This window comes from Neltuma alba, unplaced genomic scaffold, assembly GCF_004799145.2.
Source record: "Neltuma alba isolate B1F8T4 unplaced genomic scaffold, ASM479914v2 tig00006433_pilon, whole genome shotgun sequence".
NCBI classification, from domain to species: Eukaryota; Viridiplantae; Streptophyta; class Magnoliopsida; order Fabales; family Fabaceae; genus Neltuma; species Neltuma alba.
This window is the reverse complement of record NW_021634464.1, coordinates 1-22,441: the sequence shown is the minus strand read 5'-3', so window position 1 is coordinate 22,441 and position 22,441 is coordinate 1. Positions and strand designations below refer to the sequence as shown.

Below are 22,441 nucleotides of genomic sequence, written 5' to 3'. Positions count from 1 at the left end.
TCTTTTGTTATTGTTAACCAAAAAGATCAAAGATCAAAGATAATGAAATGCAACTCATCAACAAATAACGATATACCGTGATAAAATACGACTAACAATCATGCTTTCTACAGGTTCTTTTTCTTTTTTGAAAAAAAAAACTCAGTTTTAATTTTTTTTTCCCCATATGTTTGGGCAAGAATTAAATTTTAAAAAGAAATATTTCCAAAAAAAAATAATATTAGTATCTCTATTTTCACACCTCAAAGAGATAAAAGTATGTGCAAGGTAAAAGTCACTTACATGTGCAACTAGATGCGCTTGTATATTATCACAATGTCTAAAAAAAATAAGTTATGCGTCGTTGCTTATAAGTAATGTAATTTGTCATAAATTTTATATTTTATGTTAACATTATTCTGATGATTTCCTAATGTTCCTCATTTCTGTTCCTCTTTTGCAAAAATCTTGGTTGATATTAGAAAATGAGAGCACAAAAAATTACAGAGTTAACTAATTTTCTTTTAAAAAAATTTAAAATATATATTAATTTGTCTTCTCTTATTGGTAGTCTTAAAATCTAAAACCCACCCACTCTGAAATAGAAAAAGGAATGGAAAGCAAACGAAAATGATAATTTACATAAGAAAATTTTGCATTTGTCCAAATATTTAAATCAAGGGGTAAATAATCGGTCTTTATCATTGTTGAGTTGTCACTATTCAGATCAAAGACTCGAAGAGATTTTCTATTGGTTTTTTTCAATAATACAGGTTACATCAGTGACCCACATACACCCTTTTTTTTTTTTGGCTATGCATGATTATTTTCCGATTAGAGACAATCTTATTTGAGCGACTATCAAACACTAAATGTAAACACCTCTTTTAATATGAATTCAAATATTAATTCGTTCGGTTGTGAGGGATTAATTCTTTCTGCTAATTCTTATAACTTGGTTGTTTTTCCATTAAAACAACATAACGCTGCACTCCAAATTTTCAAGGAATTGCGTAGGGAAGATTGTGCTACCTCAAGACTTCATTACTCTTTGCTTTCGTTCCCTTTTATGTTGGATCCTTCACAATGGTAGCATCAATGAGAATCGAATTGGACATTATTTATGGAGTTAAGACGTACATCTGCCCATAAAGCATTCGTAAGTGGAAAAGTATTACTACCGTTAATTCATACAAACATCCGTTAACTAATAAACCATAAACGGATGTGCGGCTTACCATCTAGATCGAGAAAACATTTCCAGTTTCTATGCTTTGTTATTGACATCTGCTAACTCATATGGAAGGGTTTTTGAACGAGAAGGAAGAGAGGTGGTAAAAAGGGATCAAGCCAAGATCCAAATTCTATGCCCATGACCCACCTTGATGTCCAAGAGAAGATTCAAACATTGGCATTAGAATTTTTTAGATTCTCTCCTATTCAAAAGAGGATCCACACTGATCATTATATACAATAACAATAAAACCTTATCCTGTTAGGTAGAGTCAGTTCCATAAATTGTTTGATACCATTAAGCTCTACAAAAGACCAAATCTTTAAGAAAATTGTTGATCAAAATATCTCACTCAATTTAATCAACCCTCCTCATCCACAAATCCAAAGAGTCTTTAATCGTGATCAAACCATTTCAAAAAAATTTCTACCATTTTCTTCTAAATAAAAGTCACTCCAACTTTTTGGCTTGTATGTTCATTTCCAATCCCATCTTTTCTTGTATGACCATACATCTATCTAAACATTCTCATCTCAGTTATCCCACTTTATACCCATGGTATCCCTTTAAAACCTAACATTCATTTCCATATCGCATTATTGGTCTTGTAACAATGCGATAAAACTTTCTTTTCACTTTATTAAGTACTTTCTAGTCATAAATAACTCATAACTTTTCTTCATTTAAACCACCAAATTTAAATTCTATTATTAATTCCTTTGTCGATTTCCCCATCTTTTTGTAAATAATCATTATGTATAATAACTTAATTCTTGCCAATCATATCAGCAGTTATTCTATCATTGTCACCCTAGCAAAGTAAAGTCTACTTTTTGTAGGCCTTTGTTGCTAAACATATCACAAATTTATTTTCTGTGTCTGATGAACAAATATGAATAAACCATCTTTCCTTTTCATTATACCGTACAGCTTGGAGTTCTGGAAGCACTTGAATATTATAACGAGAAAGCAAAGATCACATATCGTAGGCGGTCATATCACCAATTTAATTGTATATTTCAGCTTTAAATAGGACTTGGGGGCTACGAATATCATCCTGGCTTTGAATTAATCTGATCTCTAAGCTGGTTAACTGAGGATTATGTCCAGCTCTTCGGTAATCATTGACTGTCCTCTGCAAAAGTGCCTGCATGATTTGGTGGCACAAAAAATATTAATCACCCATCATTCAGAAGTTTTGAAATCAAGAAAACCGAATTTCATGGCATTGCAGGACAGAGAATCTAGAATCAGAGAAAAATGAAAAATCTCAAATGATGAAGGACTCCCCATTTCTGAGGCAACGCTCCGCAATATTGCGAGGGATGAATAAAATGAATCATAATATTGAGAAATAAAACAAATACCTGCAGGCTTGATACCGCAAGTTCTGCAGCCTTCTCAAGATTATCCGGATATTTCTAGAACGCAGAAAGAGATTTTCTATGAATATTATGGAATTACTAGGCAATAAAGAATACAATTAAAGCCATAAGATAAATAAGAATGAGCAGTACATTGCTCCAACCAAGAAGAAGAGCAGTCATGAGATCCCCTGTTCCCTACGAGAATAAAAAAGCATAACAAAAAAAGGAAAAAAGTAAGCTCCAGTAATTCTATGTATGGATGAAACTCTAAAGAGAATAAGATTTTAGGAAAACTATCATATAAATTTCTGAACAAACAGGTGATGTCAAGAAATCCTCAAATGACGTTGCAATCCTCTCTTTCTTTAATTTTTTGTAAGAACAATCAAATAAGTTCATTGAAATTGCCCCCTTTTTTTTGGAAGCATTAACTTGTCAGTTCTAATTGCATTATTTGTATTTCCATTCGGTGCAGCAGACAGGCAGTGATGAAAGAGAAATCTGCGGTAAACAAGTCATCCCAATTTTATCAGATGCCCCTGAAGGGATCGATGGCCCAGTCATAAATTTACAAATGATGGTGGTAAAGGCCTCTTAAAATCTTTGTCAATTCTGATTTCATGGGAACAACAGAAAAATCTCATTATTAGGACTGTCAAGCTAATAAATTGGAGCCTGAACTCTGAAAATAATGGGGAAAAATAGATAATTGTAGATCCATACGTCATACAGCACTCAACTATGGACCAGTTCAACTAAAAATCATCCGTGGTTGAATGAACAGTGACATTCACTTTCCTTTACGAAAAAACAATTATAGCATTGCATTGTGAAAAACAATCTGATGGATTTCAGCACAGATTCAACGATAAATTTACAGCAATGAAGTATTCATACTGTGAAATAAGCTGGAATTTTGGGAATCACGATCTTAAATTGTTTGGGAGGCTGTCCCTGCCACATAAAGGTAATGCAATCATAAGCCATTGTCAATGGAAGGCAGATAGGATTTTAGAAATCGAAAGTATAGCATATAAAATATAAAATGTACGAAAAAGTTGTGGAAAAAGATTGTTTATGACTGTCAAGATACAAGCAACTATATTATGCAGGGTAATTATGAAAAGTAAACACTTCAAATAAACATAACCGCTCAAATATCAGAAATTGAAAATTGAATGGAATCGTACATGAGATATACCTACCTTTTCTTTTTGATAGCTGCCTATTAGGAAGAGACTGCCATCTATACTTATGCTAGTAATTACAACCTGGAAGGCAACAGAACTTGTATTGACATCCATTGTACGCAAGTTACATGTGATGTTAAGTAAAGACAAGTTATTGACATTATACTACAGTGAAATGCAAGAACCCAAACATTATCTCGGAGACAGTTCAGTTTCTACTGCCCATAATTAACACGTGTAACAGAGATTTGAGCCATGGATTTGTCCGTTGTGGGGAGCATTAAGATGGAATTTTATTACACAAATAAGTGAACTGAAACAGATATAGCTTAGATTGCTACACTGCATGTGGTATTTCAATAAGTGAAAATTCGTTCCCCCTAAGCACGCAGCTTAGATTCCAGTGTGTGATGCATTATACTCCTCCAGTCCTAAATATAAGATCCTTATATACACTAGTATAAGGGTCTTACATTTAAGACCGGAGGAGTAGCAAAAAGCATGAGACATTTGCAGCTGATTGGTTACAATGGATGACCACATGAGAAGTTTATAGGATTTAGAGAGAGAAGCACCTTTCAGATAGACAATTCAGAAAGCATGAATCAAGATCAGAAGTCCATTTCCAAAGGAAAAGAAAACATTCGAGAACAGAAAAGATTTCAGTGTGGGTGTGTCCGTGTGTGCGTGCGTGTGTGTGTGTGAGAGAGAGAGAGAGAGTAAAAATATGAACATAGGCTTCCAGAGGTGCAAGCACAAATGCAAACCTTTGAAGGTCCAGCCTCATGAAGAAGGTTACAGGCTTTCCGGCCATCTTCTTCAGACTGAATCCTGTTAAAATTGCAAGCGCTTAGATAGCAAACAGCAAAATATTGTGAAGTAGCATTATGGTGTGGAAGTAAAACATAAACAATATTGAAGAACTTAAATTAGTCTACGGAAATTTGTTTCAATCACTTGTTAACATTTTTATTTTTCAAAAAATTACATAATTTGGAAATAAAACCCAAAAAAAAAAAAAAGAACAAGATAACGTTGATAAGAAAACTAAATAAAAATTAGCTCATGAGATTTCCAGTCACTTCGTCAATCCCCATAGTGCACTCCCTAAGAAATAAAAAAATAAAATTAATTAAAAGAAAATCCTCAAGCCAACAAGGAGTTCATCGCCAAAGAAACTTATGCTCCTTCACCTACCAAAAAAAAAAAAAAAGGAACCTTATGCTCCTTTTTTCTTTTTTTTTTTTTTTGGGACTTAATCAATCACCACCATCAACTCAACATCCAAAATAGACTTATACTTGGACTCATTCATCTCATCAAATGTAACTGGACTTGGCTCACTCTTCTTCTTTTCCCCTTTCTCCTGAATGCAGTTATCAGTTGCCTTAACATCTGGGTGTGGTCCTTCATTGTCCAATCCTTGGATTTGGAACTTCTATTGAGCAGGCCATAATTTCTTTAATAAGTCTACTCTTCAAATGTCCAACCCAATTCTATTTCACTAGGCTCGTGTTCTTTGAGTTTCAAATGCCTTAGGTCACAATCTTCATTTTTTCCAATGCCTGGGCATGTACTCGTGAGCTTGGGTCCAACAATTTTTGTTCCTTAGTCTCAAAAATTTGTATAATTGTAATCACGTAGGTGACGGGAATAGGAGTTATGAAGTTAATTAGGAAAATGACCATAAGAGTAGTTGAAAGGTATTGAACCCATATATAGAGTATACACTTAGGTTGTATTCAAATTATGATGTGAATAATTCAGTGCGCATTACTCAGACTCTGTTTCCCCCGTTTCTCTCTCAATTCCTTCCTGTTTCTCTCAATTATCTCTCAACTCCCTCCCTTCCCTCTTTCTCTCTCCTGTCAGAGTTACAAACATCTATCACAAATCTCATGGCAGTATTAATATCACGTTTATTTTTTGTATACACTCTCTCCAAACTCGATTAAACTACTTGTTTAGGATTGCCACATGCTTATAACCTTCATTTTCTCATTGTTCTTTGGAACATTTTTCAAGGTTTATCTCCAATGTCAATGTCTCCAAACTTCATAGCTAACCCCTGCTCCAAGACAAGCCGGCAAACTTGATGCTCACTGAAGATAATCGACAGTATATTCCAAATCCACCGCAAAACTTCAAAGTCCTATTGAATATTCTTTTACGTTCAGTATTATATACTGAACAATATAACAGGCAAAGCATAGCGCTATGCTACCAAGTACCAGCCACGCAATATATCAGAACTTAGAAGAGACAGAAAATAAAGAACACATAAAACTGGGGGGAAATTTAGCCAATCTCAGTTGTTATATGATTACCTGAACCCTGTCAACAGTTCAGCTTCAAATTGATTGGGAGTCAACATCGAAGCTACTGGAACAACCTAACAAAATTTGAGTCACTCAGATGCTAAAACAAGCAACGAAATTCTACGATAAGAATGGACCACATATCATCCACCCCCTTCCAGTCTCAAGATGGAGGATGATGACATGTTATGGGTGATTACACCAAGACATGTATAACTGCATAGTCAATATATATTCCCTTTTATTTGGGGGGAAGAGAATGGACCATATAAAAGTAAATTTTGCTAATACCATCTCATACATAGGACAGAGAAACATGCGTTAAAAGCTGAATTTCAATTATTAGTGACTTGGGTCTACACGATTCAGCCAAGGAAGTGACAAAATCTAATCTAACTCTTAATAATGTATATACTGCTGGAATGCACCTCCAGCAAAATTTTGCGGATCATTCTTACCTTCTCACGATAAATTGATACCAGTTCTTGAGGTATGTAAAGCTTTCCTTCATCACCCATCACCGGATCACATACTGACAAGAAAATACAAACTTTAGAAAAGATACAGATATGCAAACAATACTTCCCCAGGAGAACTAAGATAAAGTGAAGCTCCGACGAAGAATTGAAGACTGTAAAGGCATGAATTATTAGGTGACTACAAAAAGGCATGGTCATTTTCCTTTTTATAATTATTTGTAGACAGAGCTATAGAGTCAAATTCAAGCATTTGGAGATCTAAACGAAGATAGTTCTCTGAACGTGATTTTCTTGAGCCTTTTTATCCATTGATAAAGGCATGGTCCTTTATTGGTTGGCTATGATAGTAGTTTTACATCATCCTATTCTATTTTAGTCCAGTGTCTTATTTCAATACCACTCAATTTTTGTAAGATTTAGAGTTTACACCAATCAAAAGATGGTTTGAACTTAACAATGAACCCGAGTTTCTCAGACAAAAAAGCATACAGACTCTTTATCATCTTTCACACAGGGGGTGTAACTCGGGTGGCACCACAGTTTAGTAAAAGAATATTATTATACATTAAATCGTTAATAATTTGCAATGTCAGCCCCCTCCAAATCTTAATAGTTTGTTTTTAGCTAAAGCGACATGCGCCTGTGTTCAAATTAAATAATCTTAATTGATGCTTTAGAATATAAAATGTTAGGTCTTGTAGTTTGAAAGCAGAGGCGAACAAAGAGAATTTATGTACACTGTTATAATGCAGCTGGTAAGAGTTACAAAAGCATAAGAATGTCAGAAACTAATAATGCGAGAGAGGGATGCTGAAGAACAATTATATGGATTAAGAATTACAAATCGTTGATACACCATGCATGCAAATCGTTGGTGCAGATTTTTCTGAAGACCACAAGTATGAAGTATTTTTTGTGTATTTATCCCATGCTCAGATTTATTGACTCACACAATGATGATGCACTAAGGTTGAAATGGAACCAAACCAACAATTGATGGTTTGATTTGCGCAGTTCTACTAGTCCCCCTGGTTTAATTTGAGTTTTGAAACATCGGGACTCAGGATAAATTAACATTGATTCAGAGCAAGGTTGAGCCTCAAACGGTAATGAAGTGATGATTACCCTTGCGCTTTAGTAATTTCAGAAATCTTACCGTATGTAAGTTCAGGGTTTACTGTACGAAGCTTGCTGACAACTTCCAATATAGTGTTCAGGAAAGAAGCTGAACCAATATAACCTGAAAATACATAAAATTGGTAGGGGTAGACTTTTGCAGAATAATCCAGCACAATTCGAATTATCTTGATGTATATCAATAAAATTCAAGGTTGCATTGGGGAAGAAAAAGAAGATAACATCTACATGTATGAATTACTGCACCAATAGAAAAAAATAATGGAAGCTACCACCAAAAGTCATCATGACAACATCACAGGTCTCAGCAAGAGGATCATTCCACCTTAAGACCTTCCCATTCTATCCCAATATATCATGAAAGCAACGAGGAACCAGCAAAATGTCACCCCATTATCTACTACCAAGATAGCAGCAGGCATCACTCCATTTACACCCAAAGCAAGAAATAGGGCCCACTATTCCACATTACTCAACAGTCCAGAAAAAAAAAAAACCAACAAGAAGGGATCATACACCTGCAGAGAGGCTTTCATATTAAGCGAAACATTTAAATAAATTTAAAATAAAGTGGCCTCCATCCACTGTCACCAACAGAAAATATCACGAGGAGAAATCACACGACCTAAACAGATCCAATCATTGACTCCCTTGACAAGTCTAATGCTAGACGTACTACATCCTCATCTCTATGACAGGTGGCTGCACCAGAAGCATTTCATAAAAAGCTACCAGCAAGATGTCAGTTAACTCATCCATGGTTAGAAATACCACCGTCCAAGGAAAATATGCAACCTACCTCCTTTATTAATTCAACGGTCCTCAATTCCCTCATGGATAATACGGTCTCACAATCATGTCTAAAGCTTGAAACTGGATTTGCTGGAACCATTGGTTGTTGGTTTAGGAATTTAGAATAAGGCATAGCGCAGCGTAGTGATCTAGCCAATTGCTTTTATATATTGTGATGTTCTTAACATCTGTTGCCATAATGCTGATTTAAATTTCACCAGAGGTGAGAAGAGTGGAATACAGTTCAGTATTAATAAAACATATAGGACACTTTTTGACATACCGGTCAATAAGTGAGTGTAGAACAATAATTCATTTGCTTCAAGGCCTTGTATAATATCCCAGAGTTGCTCTCCATTCAAAACTTGACCCTTAAAGGTTGGATACCCTGCATGGTCCTCAAGTCTAGTTCACTGTTACTAAAAATCATAACACGTCTGAACTTATTCAGATTGACAAATGTCATCGCACCACAAATCAGGTCTCAAAGAGTCAGAGTCCAGAGACTGAATGAAGAAATAGAAGCAGCTTGCCTGTGTGATTCGAAAACTGCACAGAGTTAATTGGATCCACATCATAGCCCAAAAGTTGTAGCGGAAAGACAGCTGACTTATTTCCGACATAACCCTAAGAAGAATAGCAAGGGGCTACGTTGTCAAGGTAATTCTTCAGTGCGGTGCATGCATCCTACATGCAGAATTACGCCAAGAGGAAACTAGAAATAGCAATCGAAAACCGATATGATGAATTCTACTGTTTATTAAGAGGCAGCATGATCTAACAACGTTGAAAAACTCATTAACATCAATAATTTTTCATTCAACCAAATTAATTACCAAAGGAGTGCCCTTTGATGCTTTATCACCTTTTTCGCCTGGCAAGAACAACTCAGGATCCAACTCTTGGCAATGTCTTACAAACACATTTGATGTATATTAATTAAGCAATCCTGTATATCATGTTCATAAAGTATTAGGAGGCCTTATTTGAAATGGGACAATAAAAACCTGCACAGTGTGTGACTGAATGCTGAGAACTCGACCAGTCTCCGACGGAAGAGCAAGAGAAAGAACCGGCGGCGCCATGTCTGAATTTCTGGAATTCTTCGCCCTTGAAAGAGAAAGAACCGGTGGCGCCATGTCTGAATTTCTGGAACTCTTCGCCCTTAAATTTCGAACAATGAAACTACAGGATTGAAATAAACGAGAACAAAAGCTAAGAGTTAATTAAAAAAAAAAAAAAAGCAAATTGCATTTCGCATATCTAGCTCAAGCTCTTTCCAATGCGATTTTGAACCAAGCAACAGGTGAAAAACAGGGCAGGAAAAATATAAATCACAAGTGATAGTTCCTCACCGGAAAATGAGAGTTTCTCGGGATAATTGAACCAGGGTCGGCTTCTGAACAGAGACTGCGTCAACATTAAACGAGCACCGTGGTGTACGCTTGATTCCAGCTCTGAAAAAATTATTAAGAACTAAGAAATTAATTAAAGTAATAGTTAATAATAATTAATGCCATCAATTTCAGCCGCCAGCGTAATCAGCAGCGTGGATTTCAGGGTACCTAATGGGTGGATTACAGGGTTTCTTGTATGACCAACATCGCAGGTTTGAGATTTTGAGTGAGAACAAAAAGATAAGGTCAGCAAGGGGGGAATCTAAGATTAAAAAACTAAGCTCGAGATTAAGAAAACACGCATAATACAAAGTTTATAATATAAATTTCTGAGGAATTGATGCAAGCAAAAATTAAAGAATTATGGGGCCATACCCAACTAGTCCCTCTCGCTTCGCCCCAGAGACTTTATCGTTGCCCATGAAGCTTATTAAATGGGACGGAAAGGACTGAGATGGAAGGAGAATCTATGATCTTGGGAAAATGGGAGGGGAAATCTGAAAAATCTTCCGATACAAAACTTGTGGTACTTTGGGAAGGAATTTTAATGCTGACGTCAAACTTTAGGGGTATTTGAATAGAAACCAAATCATGATTTCAGAAGTGATTTTACAGTCTACGAAGTAAATATATGGAGAAGTTTATCTAGATTTGTAAAAAATACTTCTAAGAAGTACTTTTCAAGATATCCAAACACCCTTTTAATCTATTTTCTAACTCTTTTTTAATTATGTATAACTTGCCTTTAATTTTATATGTTTCATTTATATAGCTACAGATGTGATGTACATAATTAAAAAATAGTTACAACTATCTAGGTTCTTATTTATCTGTGGACAATAAACTTTTTTTTTGGTGAAAGGACAATAAATTTTTTAATGGTGGATTTTTTAAACAAGTTTACTTCAAAAAAAAAAAAGGAGGAGGAAGACGAGGGTACAAATACTTTTGGTCGGTAAAAGGGGAACCTGAGTTTGGAGATTGGAATTCCCACATCCTTATAATGAAACGAGATCTTTTTTCCTGCTGTGAATGATAGACGTGTGTTTGGGATCACGATAAAAGCCTCTAAATTGACTTTTCCGCTGGAAAAAACTGAAAAAAATAACTTTTCATTTAAAAAAAATGTTTGGATTCGCCGTGAAGATAGACTTATACTAAAAACGAACTTTTTCTCAAAAGCTCCTGTTTTTAGTTTCTTCGTTGCTGCTGGTTAAAAAAAGCTTCTCCACCAGACATTTTGATAAGTGAGGCCCACGAGTCAGGGATGAGAGAGAATGCATGATGTGAGTTCTTTTTTTTTTTAAAATCCAGTCAATTAGTTTTTAATATTAAAAAAATTATTTTTTGAATAATAAAATCATTTTTAAAAAATAAATTTATTATTCTTTAAAAATAACTATTGTTATTTTTATAATTTTAATTTTAATTTTTCTCTGACAATTATCATATTATAAACATATAATATAAATATGTACCATTCAATAAAGTTTACATCCTTTTCAATCATTTTACATCTAAATTTATTTTTTTATTAATCATCTAAACAAATTTTAACTTCTTAAACTGATCTTTTTACAAAAGCCAACCCAAATATAAATCACATTACACTACCTGACTTTTACCTAATCTCATTTTGTAAAAGTCAAATTGAAAAAAAAATAACTTCTCTTATCGCTAATCCAAGCACACCTAGAATGAGATTTTGTTATCGGGAATTCAATGTACAAGTATCATACCATGAACGTATGTTTGGCAAAAAAGTTCAAATTTAAGATGGAATCAGATTCTCTCCACTACCCTTCCCATCCTCTTCCCCTCCACTACCATCTTTTTCTCTTCACAACCATTGGATCAAAATTCCAATAGTCCAAATTTAATATTTTATAACATTTATAAAGATAAATATTATGATAAAAAATAGATAAATAAATTTAAACTGTTAAAATCTAATCTGAACAGTTTATAACTACAGACTGTTTTATAGAGCAAATTTTTTTAATTTTTTATTACAATTGTAACTGTTTAGACCAGATTTTAACAGTTTAAATTTATTTATTTATTTTTTTAATATTATTATTTATAAGATGTTAAATTTGGACCATTGGAATTTTAATCCAATGGTTGTGAAGAGAAAAGAAGGGTAGTGGAGGGAAGAGAATGGGAAGGAAGTGGAGAGAATCCAAGTCCATTTAAGAGGATACCATTGTCAAGCATCGATCCTTTGTTGCAGCTTTATGTTGGGAAATTCGGAAGGGTAGATGTGACTTTATATTCAAGGAGTTCAAATTGGTCATTTTAAATTCAATATATCTATAAAAACTCTTCCACCAAGCCATATTTAAAAATGGCTTAGCACTAGCTTTAGACTCAGATTACTGTTCACAAGCCATATTAATAAAAAAAAAAAATAAACCTTCTTCCTCTGGCTTCGTGTTAACTGATTCAGAATTAGATGCAATAGGATGTATTGGGCTGCACACTAGCTTTTTTTTTTTTCCCCAAATGTATTGTAGTTGAGGCCTGTTATAAAAGGCATCATATGGCTTAAAACTTTGGGTCACATGATTAAAAAAAACGCAACATTACCCAAAAAACCCTAAATGATCTTCGGGGTTCACATTACCCAGGTTTTCATTTTCACGACAGCCTTCAAATGGCGCATGAGAAAGAAATTACAGAGAAACATGCAAGAGGCAAAGTGTCAGAATCAACCGCAGAGTGAAGAAGCCCACAGTTCTGTATGAGATATCAAAATCCTCCCTGAATCCTTGCGCTAAAATTTGAAATCAAATTCAAATTTCATTTCATCCTCAACTTTGAAACATCTATGTGCCCGTTTGGATTAGCGATTGGAAAAGTAACTTATTAAAAGTATAGCTTATGGATAAGTGAAGTTGGGTAAAAGCTAAATTGAATAAGCTGAATTGTGTTTGGATTGGAGTTTAAAAAAGCTAGTTTGCAAAAGTAAGATTGATAAAAAGTTGTTTGGATTATGGTTGAGTATAAAAGGAAATCTGGTTGTAAAATGACCAAAATGAGTATGAGTTTTAATAAATAACGAACATGATAAAAAATTTGTATAATATAATGAATTTAAATTAATTTAATATGAAGAAGTGAAATTTAACAGGTGATTTAAAATTTAAAAATTTAAAAATCAAAAAAAAATATTTAAAAATGAAGCTCCTTGGGCGGCAAAGTAATGAGCCTTACGTTAATCTGAGAGGGGTCATAGGTGATGAAAGCTTGATAAAAAAAAAAAAAAGAAGTAAATAGGGAATATATAGAAGTGGGAGAACACAAAGGAGGAAATTAAAAAAAAGGACCCTCTGACAGCAACGATTGTGGAGAGCTGAGGTGAAAAAACGAAGAAAGTTGAAATGAGAAAATATAGCAGAAGTGAGAGAAAAGAAGCTCTGGTAAAATAAGCTCTTCAATAAGCTATAAAATTCAGCTTGAGAGACAACGTACGTTTGTCGGCTTAAATTTCATAAGCTCCTCTTTTTTTAAGCCCAACCAAACAGCATGATTTTTCAATCGGGCTTACACTACAAATAAGCTATTTTTAAGCCCCTCAAAAGCCATGCCAAACGGACCCTATATAATTAACACACCATTCAAGCATTTTGGAAGGTTGTGCATGATTAGGTTATGCTCATGGGAGAGTTGTTTCCAGGTAATCTTGTATCCACTGATGTTTATTTTCATTCTGCGATTCATTTAAACTAATTTGTGCGTTTAGCTTACATTAACATGTTTTGGGGTTCACGTTGGAAGAACCAAAGGTTGACATGATCCTTCGGGGTTCCCCAAAGGTAATTTTCCTACTGATGACGGAATATAGTGTTTCAAATACGTCCAATGGAGTTTAGAAGCTATTTACCTGTCATATGTTCATTTGATGTTTTACTTTTGTATGATATTTATAGATGAGGGTCCTGCTTCTCCCTTTCCCTTTCTGTTTTTTCCTTTTTTCGCATCTCACTTTGTTTCTGTTGAAGCTGAGGTCAAGATTCAATATAAATGTTTCTAATAGGTGGTCTTATAAATAGACTTAGAATGAAACTATATCAACTGAGTGTACATTTCATAATTACTTTGCAGTAATATATGCTCTAATGTTATCATAAACAAAATTGGATATGGGATGATTAATGAAGTAAAAGAGAAGACAGCAAAGAATAGACAAAGGTATTTATGATTTCTGTAACTTTTCTTTCTTTATTTGTTTTGATATAATTCTTTTGATAGAATGTAACTTTTCAATTTAGGAGCCTAGAAATTTAGCAAGCCCCAAGTCTCATGCTATTTGAGACGTGGTGTATATAATATCCTAATAAGAACATCACAATTTAAAAGCTGGACTGCTTTTTATTAGATTCATGCTGTTGGGGTCTACAAGTTTAAGCAGATTTTAAGCAGATTTCAAACAAGGGTAATTATGTTCTTCTTAACATCAATAGCTTTAGGTGTGTTTGATCACCATCTGCAGTAGGAGTAACTTTCTTGTAGGAGTAATTTTATTTGTTTTATGATTGTCATTAGTATATCTTTTATTGTGATTAAGTAGACATACCTTGCAACTATTCTATATATGTATCTACACATTACCTCAACATCGTTACTATGTCTTGGCTATTGCTATTATTCCTTCATGTTGCCATTTGTCTGCCATGTGTTCTACCGGGTTATTTTCTTATGTATATCTTCTTCAGCCCATTGAATTCTTTGTTTCATTATGTCTATGTGTAAGAGAGAGAGAGAGAGATTTTAGCTTAAGGAAATTTTTGAACATCCGAGCTGCTAGAAATGTACACACTTGGTGATCTCTATTGTTGTTGCATTTTTTTTTTTGATATACTTTATTGTCGTTGCTTTAATGTTGCCGTGGATTTCTTCTCCTAGCCAACTCCACTTTGTGATATGTTGTTTCAGCTTTGGACCGTGGCTTTTCAGAATGATGACTTCATTTTTGTTTGTTTTATTGGTAGATGTGATAACATGCCATTTGTGAAATATAGGGGTTGTTTGATTTCTTGTTTTGAAAATATTTTTTTATTTTTGAAAATAAAAAACAAAACAACTTGTTTGGTAAATTGTTTTAAAAAACAACAACAGTAACATTTTTTAAAAACAAAATAACTTTAGGAGAATCACAAATAAAGACCCTCCCAATATGTAAAATACAGATAAGTCACTTGAATAAATGAAATTACTCATAAGGACCGGGTCTCAAATGCAATTATGAAATCATGGCTAAATTACCAAAATACCCTTTTTAATTTTTTTTTTTTTAAAAGAAAGTCACTGCCTCACAGGAATCCGGAGCTCCGGGGTCGGGCCGCTTCGCCGGCCACTGCTGGCTGGCGCTTCCGACCACTGTCGGCTGCCGCTTCCGGCCACTGTCGCGGCCTTCTTTTGTTTTTTTTTTTGCAACTGTTTTTTTTTAAATAGTGGGGGAAGTGAGGTGGGGGGATTTGATCCCCCAACCTAATGCTTCCCAAAATAAGGAATGACTATTGAGCCAACAAATTTTGTTACATTATGATGCAAAAAAAAAATAAGTTAATTCATTTACTCTTGTTCTAGGTGATAACAAACAATACATTTAGAAATAACAAGTTCTGATTGTAAAAAACAAGTTTCGTTTGGAATAAAAATTTAACAATATGTTTTTTTTATACAATAAATTTTGTTGCAGGTAATAACACAATATAATTAAAAATAACAAGTTTGGGATTAAAATTTAACAACATGTTTTTTTTTAAACAACACATTTGTTTTAAGTGATAACAACAATACATTTAAAAATAACAAGTTCTGATTATAAGATAACAAGTCTGGGATTAAAATTTATAACACGTTTTTTTATAACAACAATACATTTGAAAATAACAAGTTTTGATTATAAAATAACAAGTTTGGAATTAAAATTTAACAGCACCTTTTTTTTATAACAATTAATTATTTTATACTTTTGGAAAATAAATATTTATAACTTATAAAAAGTACTTGTAATCTATTTAATTTGCTAAAAAAATAATTTTATCTCCAATTTATAATCAAAACTTGAAGTATAATTTTTTATAGATTAAAAATATACTTTTTTATTGTTCAAATTTATAAATAAAATTTAGGGAAAATGGCAACACACTTTTTTAATTTTTTTAAAATTTTTTAATCTATATATCTATCACAACTTATTATATAAATCAAAATACTTCTTTAAAATTATAAATAGTACAATTTATTGTGGATTAAAAATACTTTTTGTGACTGCTTAAATTTATAAATGAAATTTATCTCTAATTTATAATTAAAAATACTATTTTATTCTTTATATTTAAAATATAAATTTAAATAATAAATATAAAAAAATGAATTATTATATAAATAGTTAAAAATTAATAATTATTAATTATAATATTTTATATTTATAAGAACTAGTTTGATTTATAATGAGTTGTATAGATATATAGATTAAAAAGTATTTTTTAGAGAAATAAATATATGAAAAATATTTTTTGTAAGTAGAAATAATTTATTTTCTCAAGTATAAAATAATTCTTGTTATAAAAAAAAAGTGTGTTGTTAAATTTTAATCCCACTTGTTATTTTAAATGTATTGTGTTATCACTTGAAACAAAGTGTGTTGTTATTAAAAAAACGTGTTGTTAAATTTTAATCCCAAACTTATTATTTTATAATCAGAACTTGTTATTTTTAAATGTGTTGTTGTTATTACCTGCAACAAAATTTATTGTTATAAAAAAAACATTTGTTAAATTTTATTCCAGACGTTTTATTTTATAATCAGAACTTGTTATTTTCAAATGTATTGTTGTTATCATCTGGAACAAGAGTAAATGAGTTAACTTATATTTTTTTTGCATCATCATGTTAACAAAAATTGTTAGCTACAATGGTCATTCCTTATTTGGGAAGCATTAGGTTGGGGGATCAAATCCCCCCAACCTCACTTCCCCACTATTTAAAAAAAAACAGTTGCAAAAAAAAAAAAAACAGAGAGACCACAGACAGTGCCGCGAGACGGCGCCGACGCCGTAGCTCCAGCACCGGGTGCCGGATTCCGCTAAGGCAGTGGCTTTCTTTTTAAAAAAAAAAATTTAAAGAGGGGTATTTTGGTAATTTGACCATGATTTCATAATGGCAATTTGAGACCCGATCTTGTGAATAATTTCACTTATTTAGGTGATCTATTGTTATTTTGTATATTGGAGGGTCTTTATTTGTGATTCTTCCAATAACTTTTAATGTTTTTATGTTTCTGTTTTTGTGTTTTTATTGTAGTTTTAAAAATCTTTCTTCTGATCACCTCATTATTAATATACCACACTAGCACACTACTACGACTGTAAGTGTGTTTTCTATGAATTTTTTTTAAAATTATTATCCAAACAAATTCTTTTGTTTTTTATTTTCAAAACTTGTTCTCAAAACAATTTTTAAAAAAATGTTTTAAGACAAGAAAACAAAAACAAATAAGCCCATGATTTCAGCTTTTGACCGTGGCTTTTCAAAATGACAGCTGGCACGGAATCTGTTCTCATTGTATGTTTTACTGGTTCATTTAATGAGTTTTCTTGATGCTTCTGAGATTTTATTTGCCTGTCTGAGCATGTAGTAGGTGCATATTTGCTCACTACCTTCTTCCCTGAGCAAGTAAAGAAACTATGGCAGCTGGCCTCTAGAGACAAGGTCTCAAGCAATGTTTTAAAAGCCGGACCGGATGTTAAACCGGAAAAGCTAGCGGGTCACGGTTCAAACGGTCAAATCGGTTAGACCGTTCGGTTGAACCGGTGATGTAATAATTAAATTAAATATAATATTATAAGAAATATTATATATATAAAATAAAAATATACGTGTAAGAAATAAAATATCAATTATTAAAACAATTTTAAAAAATGAAATAGTCTAAATATATATATACGTATTTAACTTTATATTAATGATTTTATATTTGGGAAAAATCATTTTATATTAAACATCTAAATAAATTTTATATAACAATAAAATTAAAATTAAAAATGAAAAACAAACAAATGTATAAATATTATAAATGTGTATGGTGCAAATTGCAATACGGTCTTCAACCTTCAAAACGGGATAATTTGTCAATTTTTTAATACAAAAAAGTGAATATAAATATTAAAAATTAAGAAAGGTAAAAATTAGATAGGCCACAGCTACAATAACTTGTCAATTGATATAAACCATACAGGTTGTCAGGCATAGTGGGGCGTGGGAAAACGAGAAAAGGCAGAGACCATAATTTTTTTTTTTATAAAAAATATATCAATGCCAGCTTGCATTGGAGAACTCTAGCCATTTTCTGAGAAAACACGTTATCTCACTTCTTCCCTCATCTCATCTGAGAAAGCTCCAACCTCCAGCTGAAAGCGTCCAGTTCGTTTGAGGTCAAGGCTGCGATTGCAGACAACAAAGAACTATAGATGAAGGCTTGAAGTATTTTATTTCTTTTCTCATGTATGATTTTCGTTATAAATTAGATCTGTCTGTGGATAAATATGTATTTGTTTTGATATTCCTTTCTTTCTTCCTCTTCTTCTCCTTCTTCACACTCTTTTTTTCTTTTTGGCTCCTGCTCAACCCGGACGGTTTTTCATTACCCGCTCCGGTTCCCGGTTTTTCTCCGGTTCCCGGTCCAAATCCCGGCTTTGAACGGTTGAATCCGGTCTGACCATCAGAACGAGCTAATGGTGGTGAGACGGCCGCGCTCTCTCCCCCGGCGCGACGGTTTGACCGGTCCGACCATCCGGTCCGGTCCGGGGCGTGAAAACATTGGTCTCAAGAGCCCCCAAATTGTTTCCCTTCTCATTCTTATGTAGTAGAGTTAAAATTTTTAAATTAGGTTTTCACTGAGCATAAGTTTATGTCATAGAATTATAACCTCTGAAGTTATTGTTTATGAATCACCTCCGCACTGATTTATAAATCACCTTCGATAAAGTTTATGTTTCCATTTATTAGTTATCTTTGAAGAGAGAGTCAAAAAAAGAAAACCGAACCAGCAGTGGAATTTTACAACATAGAACGGCAGTGTAATTTTACAACTACACGCCCATGATCTCCAATTCGGCCTCAAGCACTGCATTCTAGCAAACCGAAGTTTTGCAAACGACTTCCAGTTGTGCCCAGACTTGAATCAAAATGCAAATAATTTTTGCTCAACTGTACTTAAGCCGGTAACATATGCCAACCCTGCCAGTTATTGGTTGACCCCGTAGTGGGCTCAAAGATTAACGGACCGACCCTAAAAAGACAGACTTTTGCCAGTTGATATTTTTTTAATCCACAGCCCGCCAGGATGGTTTGGCGGGTTAGACCTACTACAACTTGCCACTTTTTTATAAAAAAAAAAAATTTGTGTCTTTTGTTTTCTTTAATATAAAATTTATTCTAATTCTTAAACACCTAAAATAAAAATACGTATATAAAAATTATTATAAATAAAATATGAAATTTAAAGGTCCAAACATTCCAAAATACTGCTATAAGCATACATGATATATCATTCCAAATGATTAAAATACACATCCCAAATTAAAATAATAACAAATCTAAAATAAATAATATACAAACATAATATTACAAATCACTATCAAGTGCTCAACCATGAGCCACCATTTAATGTTGATATAGTTCGAAAATGATATGAAGATGTAAAATTATTTGGTTAAGCTTTATAAGTAGAATCACCTTCTTTTTGTTCAACTAACTTTACCACAAGTAAAATTCACAATACAAGTAAAAGATATATTTACATTATGATAATTTTAAATAATAAGAATGAGATAAAGGACTAAAGGAGTAAACATAATTATATTTGAGGAAAAAAATTTTAAAAAATAAAAATAAAATAAAACGGCTCGGTCCACCAACCCTGCAGGTTAGCCGTTGCAGGTTCAATTTGGGTTACGGACTCAAAAGATCTGTTTTAAATGCAATTCAAAATTAGTAAAACAATAATGAATATAATTTTTGGTTTTCCATTTAATAGTTTTCTGTACAAATTAAATTAAAATTATATTAATTATCATGGTCAATTCAATTACAATCCGGTTACGCCAAACTAGTCAGTTTGAGTGCTGACCTGAAAAGAATAAGACTAATGAATTCCAAATAAGTATATATCAATTCAATAATGATTCATTTAGTTTTGAAAATTTGAAAAGCAGAATACAGATTCACTCTCTTATAAGCGTGATTACAACACAATGTGAAATTTAATATGGTTCACGAGTCACCTGTATATCTTAATTAAAACAAACAATATAAAAAAAGAATCGTGGTTGGCAAAAAAATAAATGAATATATAAAAAAGGATCATGAATAAGTAAGTATCGATAAAACATATCAAATGTTCATCTTTTTTCTTTTTTTTCTTTTTAAAACATTGTACATATGATATGACATGTATTTGATAAGGCTTTACTTCAACCCATTCAATGTCTTCATTTTACCCTCTTAAGGAAAAGATAACATCAAATCTGATTGCTTTTGAATTGCACCCCAAAAAAGTTATATTTTCTCGTAATATTCATATATCAGGAAAAGTTCAGCCCGTGATCTCAACCATATTACTGACTCTACTTGTACTTGGTGTCTTTGTGTCTTGCGTATGCAAAGCGATTTGTGGTTTCTTGATTTTTTTTCTCAAAACAAAAGCCTTACCATGTCCTGTGTGTTTAGCAAATCGTTATTCTTTTATTTGGTTTTTAAGTAAGCGAGAAAGTATTTCATATTTAAGATTAGGTGTCATGATTTATGGAACTTCACACAGACCAACCTTATAAAAGATATGCTTGTCTTAAAGATAAGCTTCTTCATCTAACCTAAGTCCAATTAGAAAAAGTAGAGAGGACTTTATTTTTTATGTTTGCTTTAGGTTATATAGAGAAAGTATTGTTAGTTTAATATGTGTAGAAGTTTTTTAATTATTTTTACAATGTTTAGAAATAGATTATGGTCTTTATGAATAAATTCTGAATGTGTGTAATTAATATTACATCTTGATGGAAGAAGCTTCCTGTACATTTCATTTTAATTTTTTTAATAATTGAATTAATAAACTAAATCCTATTTGTTAGTCACTTCTCTTTCAAGTTTCAATACAATAAGTATGGTCACAGGAAATTAAAATTAAACTTCAAGAAAATAGACAATAAAAGTAGAAATATATTATTATAACTTCTAGCACAATCTAGTTTATCTAAAAACTCATCATTTTATTAAGTATCAGAAAAATGTGTTTCACTAATTAAAAAACGACGATAATGATAGATTTTCATTCATCTTTGTATTAGAGATATTATTATCTTTTTCGGGATTGAGTTCAGGATATAAACTGTCAATAGTAATAACTAATTTCCTTATGGACGGAGATATTATGGTCATTTGACATTTTTTTCCATTTTATTTTCACATTATTTCCATCTAATCAGACGCACAAAAAGAATTGTGATCCCAATTCTCTTGCATGATATCAAACAGAATTGTTTTATTTCATCCAGAGTAATTTACGCTCATGTCCTCACACGTATAATTTTTACGACTCAGGCAAAAAATATAAGGTAAAGATATAATTTTATCCTTAATTTTATTTTTCAAGTACATCTAGCACTCTGATTTTTAATTGGTACAATTTTACCCTGCAGTCTTTCTATTTTGGTGCAATTTAAGTAAAATTATATGTTTAAAAAATTAGAGTATTGAGTGCACCATAGAAATAAGACCACCAGTACTAAATTACATCTTTACCTAAAAGTATTTACATCATTTCACATTTATAAAAACCACGCAGGCTTTAGAGTTAACTTTTTGCAAACATTATATATTCTACTATAAACACGATAATTTTGTATTATTGTTGCTGTATTATTATATGAAGCACGAACTCATTGCCATCATAAATCATGCATGCAACTGAAAAGCTGGTTAAGCAACCCATTATAAAAATTATTTTATGTATATTTGTTTGCCTTTGCATCTAATTTAATTATAAGTTCATGTCTTTTTGTGCATTGGAGCCCCCGGTGAATCAGTGAAGTTTTTATGTAGTTTAATTAAAAAATTAAACATATTTATTCGTTTTAAAATACTACCTCCGGTCCTAAATATAAGAGCTAGTTGACTAATTGAGTTTGAGATTAAGAAAATAAAACTAAGTTAGTCATTCGTAATGAACATATGTTATCTTTCCTAAATATCTTTGCTAATCGAATTTGTTGCTAGAACTACTATTACTAGATAAACTATCTTAGAAAAAAATGAATGCAGAGACAAAGTGAATTGAGGTCTTATATATGTAAGATCAAAAAAAAAAATCTATATTAAGAATCATCAAAAGTATATAAGATTTAGGGTGAGATGTCACTTATCAGTAAATTTTGTTGGTCTAGGATGGACAATAGAAAAAAATGGAATATTGCCAAAAGAAGATCAACCGTGAACCATCTTCGCCCATACATACAATAAATTTCCAGCAATATCAAACTAAA

General features: G+C 32.4%; 1 protein-coding gene across 1 annotated transcript; it reads right to left on the bottom strand.

Moving 5' to 3' along the window:
* Window positions 1–1,949: 1,949 nt before the first annotated feature.
* Window positions 1,950–9,868, bottom strand: LOC114750397 (pyridoxal kinase-like). The gene is made up of 13 exons (XM_028938996.1): window positions 9,852–9,868; window positions 9,504–9,681; window positions 9,030–9,123; window positions 8,780–8,884; window positions 7,724–7,807; window positions 6,547–6,620; window positions 6,098–6,162; window positions 4,538–4,601; window positions 3,786–3,851; window positions 3,478–3,534; window positions 2,731–2,775; window positions 2,581–2,634; window positions 1,950–2,360 (listed from the first exon to the last, which is right to left on the bottom strand). Exons 2-13 carry the CDS (start codon window positions 9,633–9,635, stop codon window positions 2,220–2,222), a joined length of 981 nt encoding a protein of 326 aa, XP_028794829.1. The 5' UTR covers window positions 9,636–9,681; window positions 9,852–9,868; the 3' UTR covers window positions 1,950–2,219.
* Window positions 9,869–22,441: the final 12,573 nt, after the last annotated feature.